Below are 14,435 nucleotides of genomic sequence, written 5' to 3' on the forward strand. Positions count from 1 at the left end.
GGTAGGTATAGAGCAGTGGTTGGGGATTAGCCTCTCTTGATCTCAATCCAAAAAAAAAAAAATGAACTTTATTTTTCGAATAATATTATCCCCACATTTTGCTCTTAGGAACCGAAAATTAAAGTTAGCGAAGTTATTGGACTGGAAATTTTAGTTATAGTCGATGGGGACTCTCTGTTATAGGGGTGGGAATTAATTACCTTTTTTTTTTTTTTTAAGATCATCGTCAACCAAATACACAGTGCTTAAAAGAAGCACATTTAGAATCCATATCTTCCATACTCTTTTATTTATATATACCTCATTGACTATCAATATTAAATGATCGAAGCCCACAAATGGAACGCAAACTACACCCCTTATCAATCTATTTGTTATGTTTATCTAAAAAAGAAAAAGAAAACAAAAACACCAGATGTTACTAGACGACCTGATCTGACTATTCACAAATTTCAAAGTTATTTTGTGTTTTTAAATAATCTGGTCACTTTAACCTAACTGAATCAGAAGAAGAAAAAGAAGAAGGGCAGAAAGAGCACATACTTCAGTACTTTCAAAATACCTTATCCAAAGTTCACCACTGGAGGGCTAGGCGGCCAGAGCCATGCAGGTTTAGGTTTACGAAGAGCTATTAATAAGGTCTATGGGAATGGGCAAATGAAGTAGCCCAAAGCCATGCCATCCCAACCTCAAGCCATTTTCCCCTGTGCTCAAGGTTGAAGCATGTCTTTCCAGAAATTTGCCGATATATTCGATAGAAATTTTCCAGCCAAGAGGTCGATGATTCATTCCTGAACCAAGGCCAGCTTTATTCCTGCTAGGACGTATGGGAGTTTATGGGGCATATATATAGACCGAGACCTTCCATTATATGAACTCAAGCAGGACTTGCAACGGCGGAGACCCCGCCTAGCGGCAATAAAAAGGCCGCCTTTGGAGCACGAGGCTCCAAGCTCTTGCCTGCTGCTTTTGGTACAGAATAAGAGGTTGGGATATTCACACAAATAAAGCTTAGACCTCCAACATCCAAATAACCATGGTGGTGCCAGTCTTCGCCTGAGGTCCCAACTTTTGTCACAAGAGTAAATTATATTTATTATACTTGTATCTAATAATTTGTAAAATAAAATTTATACTTATATCCATTAGTTAAATCATTTATTTTATGTGAAAAGTCAAAATTACTCTTAAGTAAAAAAAAAGAAGATATCGTTGTTATATCACTTAAGATTATTTTGGTTATTTTTAAATTTTTTTCTGATGTGGTAGTTGGATCACATTTAAGGTTAACGGTTTAACTAATATCCAGTTAGGTTACGTCATAGGTTGAAGTATTGGATAAAAATAAATCTCAAAAGGATAAGTATAAATTTTTTAAACTATTCCATATAAATGTAATTTATCCCAAATTTTAAGAGAATTCTTGTAATTTATTATTTATCAAAATAATGTTAAGTTTCCATATCTAGGTTCTACGGTTCATACTTCCAAAAGTTTCAAACCTCATGCCAGAATAATCACGGTCTTCTATCATGCACACACTTTTATACACGGGCAATCGTGGTTTTATAGCAAGTAGATGGTTTTTCTTTCTGGTATGAAGTTAGCAGGATACATTTAGCCTCAGAGATCGATTTGTTCCATTCAACTAATGAAGCTATCGGTGTCGTATTTCTAGATGAGTAGGTAATTGTGTGGTGGTATACCTCACGTTTACTCTAGAACTCTTTCGGTCATTTTCACTACATAATAAGGACACTGTATTGATTCCATCAAAAATAACAACATAGATATATGATGATATATAAAACCGATCCTTATTATAATTTATGTAAATTATTGTCATAATAATCATAATTATTTTTATATAACGATTAAATAATATTAATCTGTTATTATAACATCACGGTCTTCTATCATGCACATACTTTTATACACGCGCAATCGTGATTTTATAGCAAGTAGATGGTTTTCCTTTCTGGTATGAAGTTAGCAGGATACGTTCGCTACAAGAAACTTGGACATTAGCGATGCTTTTTTTGGCTATTAGCGACGCTTAAAAGCGTCGGTAGAAACCATCCCGACGCTTTCCAAAGCGTCGGAAAAGCGTCGCCTATGCTACAGTAGAAAAAATATTTTCCGACAGCGTCGCTAATTCCAATTTAGCGACGCTTTAAAGCGTCGCTCTTTCCCGACGCTTTAAAGCATCGCGAATTTCCGACGCTTTAAAGCGTCGCGAATTCCCATTTGCAAAAAAAATACCATTTGCGGTCTGCATCTTCTCCTTGTTCATTCAGAAATATAAACAACCTCTCCGATCAGTACCTTTATTCCATCCGTGCAGAGTGGTTGGGTTTGGCTATATAAACTGTTTTTTTTTCAGATCCGCCGATGTGGGACTAAAATGAGGTGATTTTTTGGCTTCCGACGACGCTTTTAACGACGTTAAAGATGTCGTTAATTATATTCGACGACGCTTTTAAGCGTCGTCATTAGCCGACGCTTTTAAAAAGCATCGGCAAATGTTGACGGGAAAAAATTTTTGCCGATGCTTATTAAAAGCGTTGGCAAATGTTGACGGGAAAAATTTTTTGCCGACGCTTAGAATAAGCGTCGGCAAATAAGAGTCGGTAATATTCTTTTTTTGTATAGTGGTTTAGCCTCAGAGATCGATTTGTTCCATTCAGCTAATGAAGCTATCCGTGTCGTACATATTTCTAGATGAGTAGGTAATTGTGTGGAGGTATACCTCACGTTTACTCTAGAACTCTTCTTATCATTTTCACTACATAATAAGGACACCGTATTGATTCCATCAAAAATAACAACATAGATATATGATGATATATAAAACTGATCCTTATAATAATTTATGTAAATTATTGTCATAATAATCATAATTATTTTATATAATGATTAAATAATATTAATCTGTTATTATAATAATACATATATTGATATATTTATGGTTATAATAGTGCAAGGATTGTTATAATTTTAAATTATTTTGTACCGATATAGCTCATACGGTAATTATTTTTATACTAATCCAATAATAGTTTAAAAATTCTTTGTATTATAATTATAAAAATTATATGATTATTATGATAGTGAAAAAGAAAAGTAATCGGTTCATCTTTTTGAAGAACCAAATAGTTTGGCAATTGCATTTACAGTTTTCAAACAATTCTAGTTTTAATTGCAATTTTTCCAAACAGACCCCAAGATTGCAACTAAAATTGCAGGTCCTGTCATTTTAGCTGCAATGCATCAAGTGGCAATTGGAATTGCAAACTGCAAATGAATCACAAGCAATCAAAATGCTAAATTAGTTGCTGCAGTTCCAATTACAGCAATGGAAACTACAAGTTGTCTACTCGCAAAACGAACAGCCTGTTATATAAAGACCATATTGTGGATCTAAAATAAATATTTATAATAAAGCAAGATCTTATATAGACCTGGACCTACCTGCCGTGGAACCTGACCTTTGCTGTCCCATCTTAGACTAAAAATAGGCTATCTGACACAGACCTAGGAAGTGATAGTCAGAGGTCACAAATTCTAGGCCTGAAGGCAAAGCAAATCTGATCTGGTTCAAGCTTTGGATCGTAACCAGTCACCTATCATGCCATTAAATAACCCTTCCACGTACTTTTTTTTTAAAAAAAAAAGAGAAGGTATTCACAAGAGAGATCGATAGTTTTACAGGTTGGCGAGAGAGGTTACAGCCAGTAAAAAAAAGCCAGAGAGAGAGAGAGAGAGAGAGCTTTCAAGGATTACAACAATCTTAAGGGATGAAAACAAGAAGAGAGGGCTACCGAGATTTCCAAAATGCTGAGAGAAGATGCATGGCTACCGGCTGGTCCAGGAGTCTTCACTATCCTTTTCCAAAACTGATGCAGAAGACATCAGGATAGTGAGAAAAAAATCAGAACAGAAGGAGCGGCGATTAAGATAAAAGCCGGTATATCTTTGCTTCTACAAGTGAGCGACAAATGATTCAGCATTGACGAAGCCAAAAGAGCCACTGCAGAAGGAGCGGAGCGTTTGTGTAGGAGGCTCCGGCATTTCTTTCATTCCAGCATGACCATGCGACAGCTGCAATTAACGTGAAGATTGCATGCCTCATTTGAGGAGGAATCCAATGGGATTATAGATGAAGGATAGAGCCCGTTGGGAGAGGCACATCAAAAGAGGAACAAATAGCTTCCCATATTTCAGAAATAAATTAAACAGATAAAGGAGGAAGATATGTTTCTCAGATTCTATAGAATCATCGAAGAAAGTGCAGCCACCCATTGACTTGCACAATTTTTTAGAGAGATTTTTCCTGGTATTCAGTTTTTCCTGAAAATTCGCCAGCAAAGATAGAGGCATGGTCACTTCAGCCTGAGATTGAGGAGAATCCGGACATTTGAGACACCATTGTTGATGTCTGTGGTTAAAGAAAGCAGCCCCCTTATTATCAGATTTCAAACGAGTTAAGCTATATAGAAGGTAGGAAAGTCCTGACTAAGAGAAATGTCCATTAACAAACAAACTTTCCAAAAGAGAGCGTCTAACCCATTTCCAGCAATATATTTGGATTGATTCCAGAGAGGAGGAAGGCAACTACTCGTTTAGAGGGCAGAACGGGTCAGCAGCTGTCTTCATAGGCTCTGCTCGTTCGAATTCAGCTAGAGCAATACAATTGGGATCCTGTAAGGACATCCCATCATAAATATGTTGGTCGCGAGGACGTCCCAATAAAGAATGAGAGCCCGGGCTACGTTGCGAAGATGGGGATTGTTAGAAATATTAACGATCCTGAGTTTATCTTTACAGACCATAAATAATATAATATATTATTTTGAGTTACTGACAAAGTAAGTGAATGCTGCTAAGAATCTCTAATCGGACAAAGACTTTTGATTGTGAGTATAGAATCTACAATATTGAACCGAAACCTAGACATCTCGAATAAATAGTGCAACTTGATATTCTCTCCTTACTCTCTTTTTCTATATTTATGATTGTGATGAAAAACCTCATAGGCTTCCATTAAGTGGATAGAGGGACCAAGAGCCTTTTTATAGTACCTTAGATGACTCTTCATTTTTCTCTTAGTTTCAATGTATTATATTGAATATCTTTATTGAATCCATGTGCATGTATGAACTTGAACCATGTATAAAGACTCCCTTTATGTGATCTATAAAGAAGAAAAAGAGTACGTGATAGATTAATTGTACGTTCATCTAATAAGTACAACTTTGGTCCTACCCATTAAATACAATACAATGTCTCAATCATTCTTTATATCATAAAACTCTTCATGTACCTTATAGAGTTTTATGATGATATTAATGTGGTCATAAAGGCCACTAATTCCAACATTACATAAAACTCTTTATGTACCTTATAGAGCTTTCTGATGACATTAATGTAGTTATGAAGGCCAGTAATTCCAGCATTATACCATCATACAAAACTCTTCATATACCATAAAGAGTTTTGTGATGACGTTAATATGGTCATGAAGGCCACTAATTTCAATATTATATGATTACACAAAACTCTTTATTTACCTTATAGAGTTTTGTGATAACATTAATATGGTTATTAAGGCCACTAATTCTAACATTATATCATTACACAAAAATTTTTATGTATCTTATAGAGTTTTGTGATGACATTAATGTGGTCATGAAGACCACTAATTCCAAACGTTTTCCTACTTAGCCAAATGACCACCTGATGAGTCATTAACCTTCATTGGATTCAACCTGTGGGCACAAATAAACTTTATGCACTCAATCTAAATAAGCTATTAACATGGATTATGGCGGTTTCACACCATTTGGCGGTATAATTCCTTCCATGCATCACGACATTAGCAACCTATAAAGATAAGTCTTAATAAGGAAGAACATGGACTATAGAATTGCTAGCACGTCCATATGCAAAATAGTCCAAATGTATGTCAAATTGATGATCCATTATGTTAAAATGACGATCTTTATGTTAAGTTGATGAAACCTGATGTCAATTAACAATCGGTACCGAATTCCTTTATCCTTCCAAAATATGCATATAAGCCTTTTGAGAACCTTGGTAATATAAGCCTTTTGAGATAAGCCTAGCAACCTTCTATGCTTATCTCGATAAATTTCAATACCAAGAACAAAGGATGCTTCTCCCATATCCTTCATTTCAAAGTTTTTGAAAAAAAATCCTTAGTTTCATGCAATAGACTAAGAGCATTACTAGCAAGTAAGATATCATCCATATATAGGACCAATAATATAAACTTGCTTCCACTAACCTTCAGATATATGCATTCAGCAAATTTGTTTTCTGCAAATCCGAAGGACTTAATGGTATCATGAAACTTAATATACTATTGTATGGAAGGTTGTTTAAGCCCATATATGGATTTTCTTAATTTACATAATAGTTGCTTCTTGCCCTTTTCAATAAAACCTTCTGATTGTTGCATATCAATGTCCTCATCTAGATTTCCATTCAAGAAAACCATTTTTACGTCCATTTGATGCAAGTCCAAGTCATAATAAGCTACTAATGCCCTTAAAATCCGAAATGAGTCTTTCTTTGAAACTAGAGAGAAGGTTTTATTATAATCAATTTCTTCTCTTTGGATGAATCCTTTAGCAATGAGTCTAGCCTTATATCGGTCTATACTACCTTTGGAGTCCCATTTGGTTTTATACACCCATTTACACCTAATCAAGAGAACTCCTTTTGGTAGTTCAACCAATTCTCAAACATCGTTTTTCCTCATGGATGTCGTTTCTTCTTTCATTGCATCCTTCCATTGTGTAGACTCATGACTTTCCATGGCTTGTAAAAACGTTATTGGATCATCTTTTATTCCAATATCAAATTCTTGTTCCTGTAGGTACACAATATAGTCATCCCTAATAGAAGATTTTCTTTGCCTTTTAGATCTTCTTAAATCGACTATATTTTCCTCATGTGTACTTTCTTTATTGAAATCAACAAGTGTATGGTCATGTTCCTTATGAAGTGGTACCTCTTCACTTGCTCCATTTTAGGAATCAATACCAAGTCTCTTGCATCATGACTCCCATTATCAATTCTATTTTCAAAAAACATAGTAGTACTCGTTTCTATTTTCCTAGTGTAATGATTAGGACAATAGAACTTATATCTTTTGGATCTCTTTGGATAACCAATAAAGAAACAACTGATGGTTCTTGAATCCAATTTTCTTTCATGTGTATTGTAAAGCTTTGCTTCGGCTGGATAGCCCCCATATATATATATGATTTAAACTTGGTTTCCTTTCGACCCATAATTCATAAGGAGATTTGGGAACAGTTTTAGTAGGAACCCGGTTTAAAATATACATTGCAGTCTTTATGGCTTCACCCCACAAGAATTCAGGTAATGTAGAGTCACTAATCATACACCCTGTTATATCTAATATGGTACGGTTACTCCTTTTAGCTATATCATTCTGCTGAGGCATTCCAGGCATTGTATATTGAGCTACAATACCGTGTTTCTGAAGAAATCTAGCAAATGGTCCCATGCTGCGACCATTCTCATCATATTTTTCATAATATTCACCACCTCTATCTAATTATACAACTTTTATTTGTTTATCAAATTGTTTCTCAACCTCTACTTTGAAAACCTTACAAGCATCCAAGCTTGAGATTTTTTCTTAATTAGATAAGCATAACCATTATGTGAGAAGTCATCAATAAAAGTGATGAAATATTTGTCTTCGGATATGGATTGATGAGAAAACGCTCCACATATATCTGTATGTATCACTTCAAGTAGTCTCGAACTTCTTGTGGAATTTTTTTTGATACTTTTAGTTTGTTTTTTTCTTAATGCAATCTATACAAGTACTGAAGTCCGCAAAGTCAAGAGTTTATAAAACTCTATCCTTTACTAATTTTTCAAGCCTCTTTTCGAGATATGGCCTAATATTTTATGCCACAACCCTGATGAAGTTTCACTTTCATGACTCGCTTGGTACCAATATTCATATTTACAATGCAGGGTGAGAAGGGAATGAGAAAATGTTGTATCAAGATTCATTTCGTACAAACCATCACATAAAATTCCACTACCAATAGAAACATTGTTTTTCATGATAGAGAAGGTTTTAATCTTGAATTCAAAAGTATATTCTTCTGCATCAAGGCGAGACAAGAAAATCAAGGTTCTAGAGATAGAAGGAACATAAAATATGTTTGGTAAATCTAAACAAAAACCAGAATCAAGAACAAGTCTGCAAGTTCCAATAGTCTTTCCTTTAGCTTCTAATTTATTCCCCATGAAAATGGTTTTCTCATTTTTATGTGGGTTGTGGGTTGTCAAAAATTCTTGCATAGAATTACACACATGAATTGTGGCATCAAAATCTAACCACCAAGCATTAGAAGGAACGTTAGCTAAATTGGCTTCAAAACACACTAATGAAAGGAATTACCTTTCTTTTCAAGCCCTGCCTTATGCTTTCTACAATCCTTCTTCACATGTCTTTTCTTTTTACAGAAAAAACATACCGCAGTTTTCTTATCTGCACTGTTAGATGCAGTAGACTGTGCACCATTATTTGGTGGCCCTTTCCTTTTAGATTTTTCTTTGCTAGGTCGTTTACCTTTATGACCTTGTGATTCAATGTGGACAGATTGTAATCCTTCTCTCTTTAATCTCTCTTCCTCTTGCATGCACATCGCAGTAAGTTCATTCATGGTCTACTTATTCATTTGTGTGTTAATAATTGATATTAAATGGACCAAACTACGAAGGAAGAGAGTTGAGAATGAATTGCACCAAAAAGGGCTCCGAAATAGTCATATTCATAGAATTAAGTTGTTCAGCCAAGTCATGCATTTCTATAATGTGTGCACGCACACCACTTATCCCATCATACCTTTTAGTTGTTAAGGTGGTCATAAGAGTCCCCACAATCGCTTTGTCAGAAGCATTGAATTGTTGCTCAATAGATGTCAAGAATTCACGAGCCTTAGTGTTAGCAGAAACTAATTTGTGAATATTCTTCGCAATTTTGCTCTTCATGATCATAAGGCTTGGGCAGTTGGAACACTCCCAATTTTCATAAAGAGTTTTCTCTTCAGGAGAGCTTTCTACGGTGGGTTCGGTAGGCTCATCAATTCGAAGGCACAGGTCCAGATTTAAACATCCCAATATAATTAGTATTTGCTCATGCCATTCAGAAAAATTGGAACTATTCAATTCCGAAATATTGGACATATTTTCTAGAAGTGCTTAAGCCACAACTAAAATCACACAAAAATCATGCTATAGGTTATCCTTAATCAGACTTATTACATATAAAGCGCTATTGAGCAATCTAGTGCATCATCATATCCCACCTTTGGGTCAAGAAAACGACATGCGATCGATTCACTCTATAAGCAATCTATTGCATAGCCATATCCCACTTTTGGGTAAGATATTACGACATGCTAATGATTCACTTAATAAGTCTGATGAGTAATCTAGTGCATCATCATAGCCTACCTTTGGGTTAGGATAATGACATGCTAGTAATTCACTCAATAAGTGATGTTCCTTTATTCACTTATATAGCATTCATGTTACTAATATTGAATTGGCATCTACCTTTGGTTATAATGAACAATAATTCAATATAGTAACCTTCCATCTTTAATAAATCGCCTTTGGGCTAATTTATCACCTTATGATGGCAAATCATAATGCTTAATCAACTCCACCATAATATCTTCAAGATTGGGAGCCACTTTGGTGACTACCAAATCAATTTGATATATATACTCTATACTTGATAAGCAATAAGAATATTTCAATATCAAGCATTTCAGACAACATTAAATAATTGATATAACAGAGTCTCAAAACAATTTTAATCAATTATTTAAATAAACTAATATGAAATGCTCAATAATTGAAAATTGGTATGTAATACTTAAGAAAGTTATCAACAATTAGTTACTTTCAAGTAATCACCATATAAGCATATAACATGTCTCCATAAAATCAATGGCAAACTTGATTGGTTTTAAAAAAGTACATTGAAACCTCGCTCTGATACCAATTGTTAAAAATATTAAGGATCTTGGGTTTACCTTTACTAATCATAAATAATATAACATATTACCTTGAGCCATTAACATAGCAAGTGAATATTGATAAGAACCTTCAATCGTCAAACAAAGACTTTTGATCATGAGTATAGAATCTACAATATCGAACCAAAACCTTGAGATCACGAACAAATAGTACAACTTGATCTTCTCTCTCCTTACTCTCTTTCTCTATGCTTATGGTTGTGATGGAAAACCTCACAAACGTCCATTAAGTGGAGAGAGAGACCAAGAGCCTTTTTATAGTCCCTTAGACGATTCTTCCCATCATGAGTCAGTGTTTGGCTCTTCATCTTCCTCCTAGTTTCAATGTATTATATCGAATATCTTTATTGAATCCATGTGCATGTATGAACTTGAACCACGTATAAAGACTTCTTGTACATGATCTATACAAGAAGGAGAAATGTATGTGATGGATTAATTGTACATTCATCTAATAGGTACAACTTTGGTCATACCCATTAAATACAATACAATATCTCCATCATTCTTTATATCACAAAACTCTTTATATATCTTATAGAGTTTTGTGATGACATTAATGTGGTCATGAAGACCACTAATTCCAACATTATACAAAACTCTTCATGTACCTTATAGAGTTTTGTAATGACATTAATATGGTCATGAAGATAATTAATTCCAACATTATACTATTACACAAAACTTTCATGTGTACCTTAGTTTTGTGATGACATTAATGTAGTCATAAAAGCCACTAATTCCAACAATATTGTATCATTACACAAAACTCTTTATGTATCTTATAGAGTTTTGTGATGACATTAATGTGGTCATGAAGGCCACTAATTCCAATAGGAGAGGCTGAGAGAGATGAGGTCTCCTTTGAAATCACATCTCATGTAGGCGGATTGGGACATCCCATCCACTTACTTAATGCAAGTCTTGGGCACTCTAAATTCAACCACATCTCATGTATCAATTTCTGCAAGTCAGACCAATCCCGTCATAATATATGGTAAGAGGAACTTCTTGGGTTCATGAAATGGGCGACTCATAGCATTACTTTTGATAAACTGGTCACCCGCCAAAGAACCGACTTACATCAGGTCAGGACCAATGTCACGCATAGAGCCAATGTTCCAGATATCAGTTAGGTCTTCTCGTTTCTCTACCTTATCTCATACTTCATGGCTGCAACAAACATTCTCAACCATGGTTTTTATCCTCATATATCACATAAAGCTGGCAATTAAAAAAGAAGAAGAAGAAGAAGATAGAGGCTTCTTTCAGGTGAAGGCTATCTGGAGAAGTATGTTAAGAAAAAACAAGATAGCATATGGCAATACTAGCTAGTTCTTTTATTGTTTTCACATTTCCCGTGGTGGTTGTTGGCTCAAAGAGTAGAAACTATATGAAAACTGTGGAAGAAATAATTAAAAAGCAAAAAACAAATGAACCAAAATATCCGAAACCGAAAGCACGGATTTCCCTCTACCCGTTCATGACGCTGGTAAGAGTAAAACATGCTGCGGCTCCTTTCAGCTCATTCTCAGAAGCATGCTTCGATGACTTCACCGTGTCCTTCAGCGACAACTCAGAGCTTAAAAAATTAAAAACATGAACCAATCATCAGATACATATAGCGTTCATATAAAACTTCATTCTACGTCAAAACAGACGGGCTCATTGATCCAACCTTGATTCACAGGCAGGATCTTCGTCTACAGTATCAAAGTATGGTGATATTTCATCATATTCATGCTCCACTCCTGAATGAGTTTGGGTACTGCCACTGTCGTAGGAATTATGAGTCCAAAATGCTTCGACGTTCTTGTTATTATCAACGTCGATGTTGGTGCGGCTATCCGCAATGGAAATTAGAGTAGGTAGGGTGTCGAAAGGCAGATGGTTAGATGTATTGGCAGTAATAGGAAAGGAGGATGATGAGGACAACTGGTGGTGGTGGCGATGGAGAGAAAGCTGTGCATTGATGGCATCCAGCTCTAATTGAATGTGCTGAATCTGGAGATGGAGATTGAAGATAAGGCCTAGACAGCCATGTACAGGATGGCGATCGCGGACGTTGGCCTCGTAGATGATAGAACGCATGGCCTCGGCCTTCTGCGGCGGTTCGAGGTTGTTGAGGATCTTCAGGATGTTGCTGACGCCGAAGAGGCGGTGGGCGTTCTGGAACTGCTTGGGCTGGTCAGGAGGGAAGTAAGGGGCGAGCGGACAGTCGGCGGAGCACCTGCGACGCTGGTATTTGCACGCTGCGCATGCCTGCCTCGTCCCGCCCTTCGCCGCCATCAGTTGGCTGCCTTCTCCTTATGAGGAGGAGGTTGGTGGTCGTGAGTCGTGACGTTCATGGGTTGGTGCTGTTTTTGAATGTTTCCGGGAGCGTAGAGGGAAAACAGAAGGGGTTGTGGAAGATCCAGACGGGTGGAACTTCCGGATTTGGCGTAGGGGCGAGTGAATGGTAGTTTTGGAGTGAAGACGAAGTCAGAGGGGCAAGAGACGTGGCCGCTGTGGTGGAAGTTGGAATTGGCACGTGCAATGGATTTTTAGATGAGCTTCTGGCACGTTTAAGCCCCGAAACGGGAACAAAGTTATCTCTGACTGCTATCTAAAAGTCAATTTTAGATTACTAATAATCCGCATTTTGGATAATTTAATTTTTGATAATTTAAAATTACTATTTTTAGCATGCTAAGTTTGAGTGATTAAAGATCTCGTGGTATCCACAATTAACATATTTAGTATGCCACCGAAATCTAAGATGATTGACTACATATTATCAAAACTATCTAGTATGCCATAGAAATCTAAGATGATTGACTACGTATTACCAAAACTATTCTTAACATTTACCGAAAATCTAAGATCATTGACTACGTATTACCAAAACTATTCCTAACATTTATGTGTTACACGAAAATCTAAGATCATTTGGATTGTCGTCTTCTAGTAAATGATGAGACTAGAAAACTTGATGCTCTAATTAGATGAACTCGACCAAAAATTTTTGATGAACCGGTGTGGATTCAAGTGGTCCAAACATGGTAAAGTATACGGCATTCCTATTCATTAAGATTGTTGGATGATAAGTTCAGAAGGCTGATATATGGTAATCCAAAAAGAGTTCAAATAAGGGTAAATTACTTCAATAGAAAACTAGAAAGATCTAAAATTCTCTCTTGCATACTTTAGCAGCTTACTTTTTGTCTCAAGCTCACCAAATGAAAATAAAATCTTTTTTCCTCTCTAAATTTATTTTGGTTACCAAATTATTGAAAATTAACTTTGTCCTCTAATTATTTTTCCATTTTTCTCCTCTAACGAGACAGCTAACTAAACCATACATTAGTAAGTGCAAGATCCATTCACTTATAAATGGCAATATAGCACTTTAGATGTGTTGGCAACCATGAAACTAGCATCATCCAGTTATCCTAGTCCAATATGATATCACAATGTAACATGCGACAAATTAGATAGGTAAAATAAATGTTATGCCGTGATAGAGTTCATCTTAGCTAAATCGTCTGACATTAACCATTTCCAGAACATTATAGATAGAATTTTTTGCATGCATACCCTTCTAAATATTAGAATTTGCGCAAATACCCTCCCAAAATTAATATTTTCTTGTATATCCCCACCAAACACTTGTTTTATGTGTACTCTCTTCTTCTTCTTTTTTTTTTTGTGTGTGTGTGTACCCATATCATCCAACGCTGTTAAGAAGTTAGTGATTTAAAATTAAAATAACGAAAATATCATTAATAAGTAAACATGCAAAAAAAATAAAAAAAATATAGGGGTATACATAGAAATAGAAATTTTGAAGAATATTTATACAATTTTATATATTTAGGAGGGTATATACACAAAAAAATTCTTAATTTTTTGCATAAATATCCTTTTAAATATTGAAATTTTTTTGAATGCCATCCAAATTGATATAAAAATTACATGAATAGAAATAAAAAATTAAAAAATTTTATATATAAACCCTTCTAAATATATAAAATTGCATAAATATCTCCACATAGTGTTATTTGTATATCTACCTTTATAATATTTCTTTTTGCATATCTACCCATTGAGGGTATTCCAGTTATTTTTAATTTTAAATCGCGAATTTTTTAATGGTGTTAGATGATGTGGGCATATAAGCAAAAAAAATAAAAGGTATAAACGCAACATAAGTATTTATGAAAGTATATATGTAAATATCAATTTTAGAAGGATATTTATGCAAATTTTAATATTTAGGAGGATATGTGCACAACAAATCCTTGCAAAGTGATGTCCAACCCAAAAAAAACCCAA

General features: G+C 35.1%; 1 protein-coding gene across 1 annotated transcript; it reads right to left on the bottom strand.

Annotated features, from left to right (window-relative positions):
* Positions 1 to 11,420: 11,420 nt before the first annotated feature.
* LOC103721971 (LOB domain-containing protein 31-like) lies at positions 11,421 to 14,293 on the bottom strand. Its single transcript, XM_008812365.3, has 2 exons — positions 11,800 to 14,293; positions 11,421 to 11,703 (listed from the first exon to the last, which is right to left on the bottom strand). Exons 1-2 carry the CDS (start codon positions 12,408 to 12,410, stop codon positions 11,595 to 11,597), a joined length of 720 nt encoding a protein of 239 aa, XP_008810587.1. The 5' UTR covers positions 12,411 to 14,293; the 3' UTR covers positions 11,421 to 11,594.
* Between the last annotated feature and the right edge of the window lie 142 nt (positions 14,294 to 14,435).

This window comes from Phoenix dactylifera, chromosome 1 (genome assembly GCF_051530095.1).
Source record: "Phoenix dactylifera cultivar Ajwa chromosome 1, Ajwa_hap1_PhDact_Kaust_v1.1, whole genome shotgun sequence".
Taxonomy (NCBI): domain Eukaryota; kingdom Viridiplantae; phylum Streptophyta; class Magnoliopsida; order Arecales; family Arecaceae; genus Phoenix; species Phoenix dactylifera.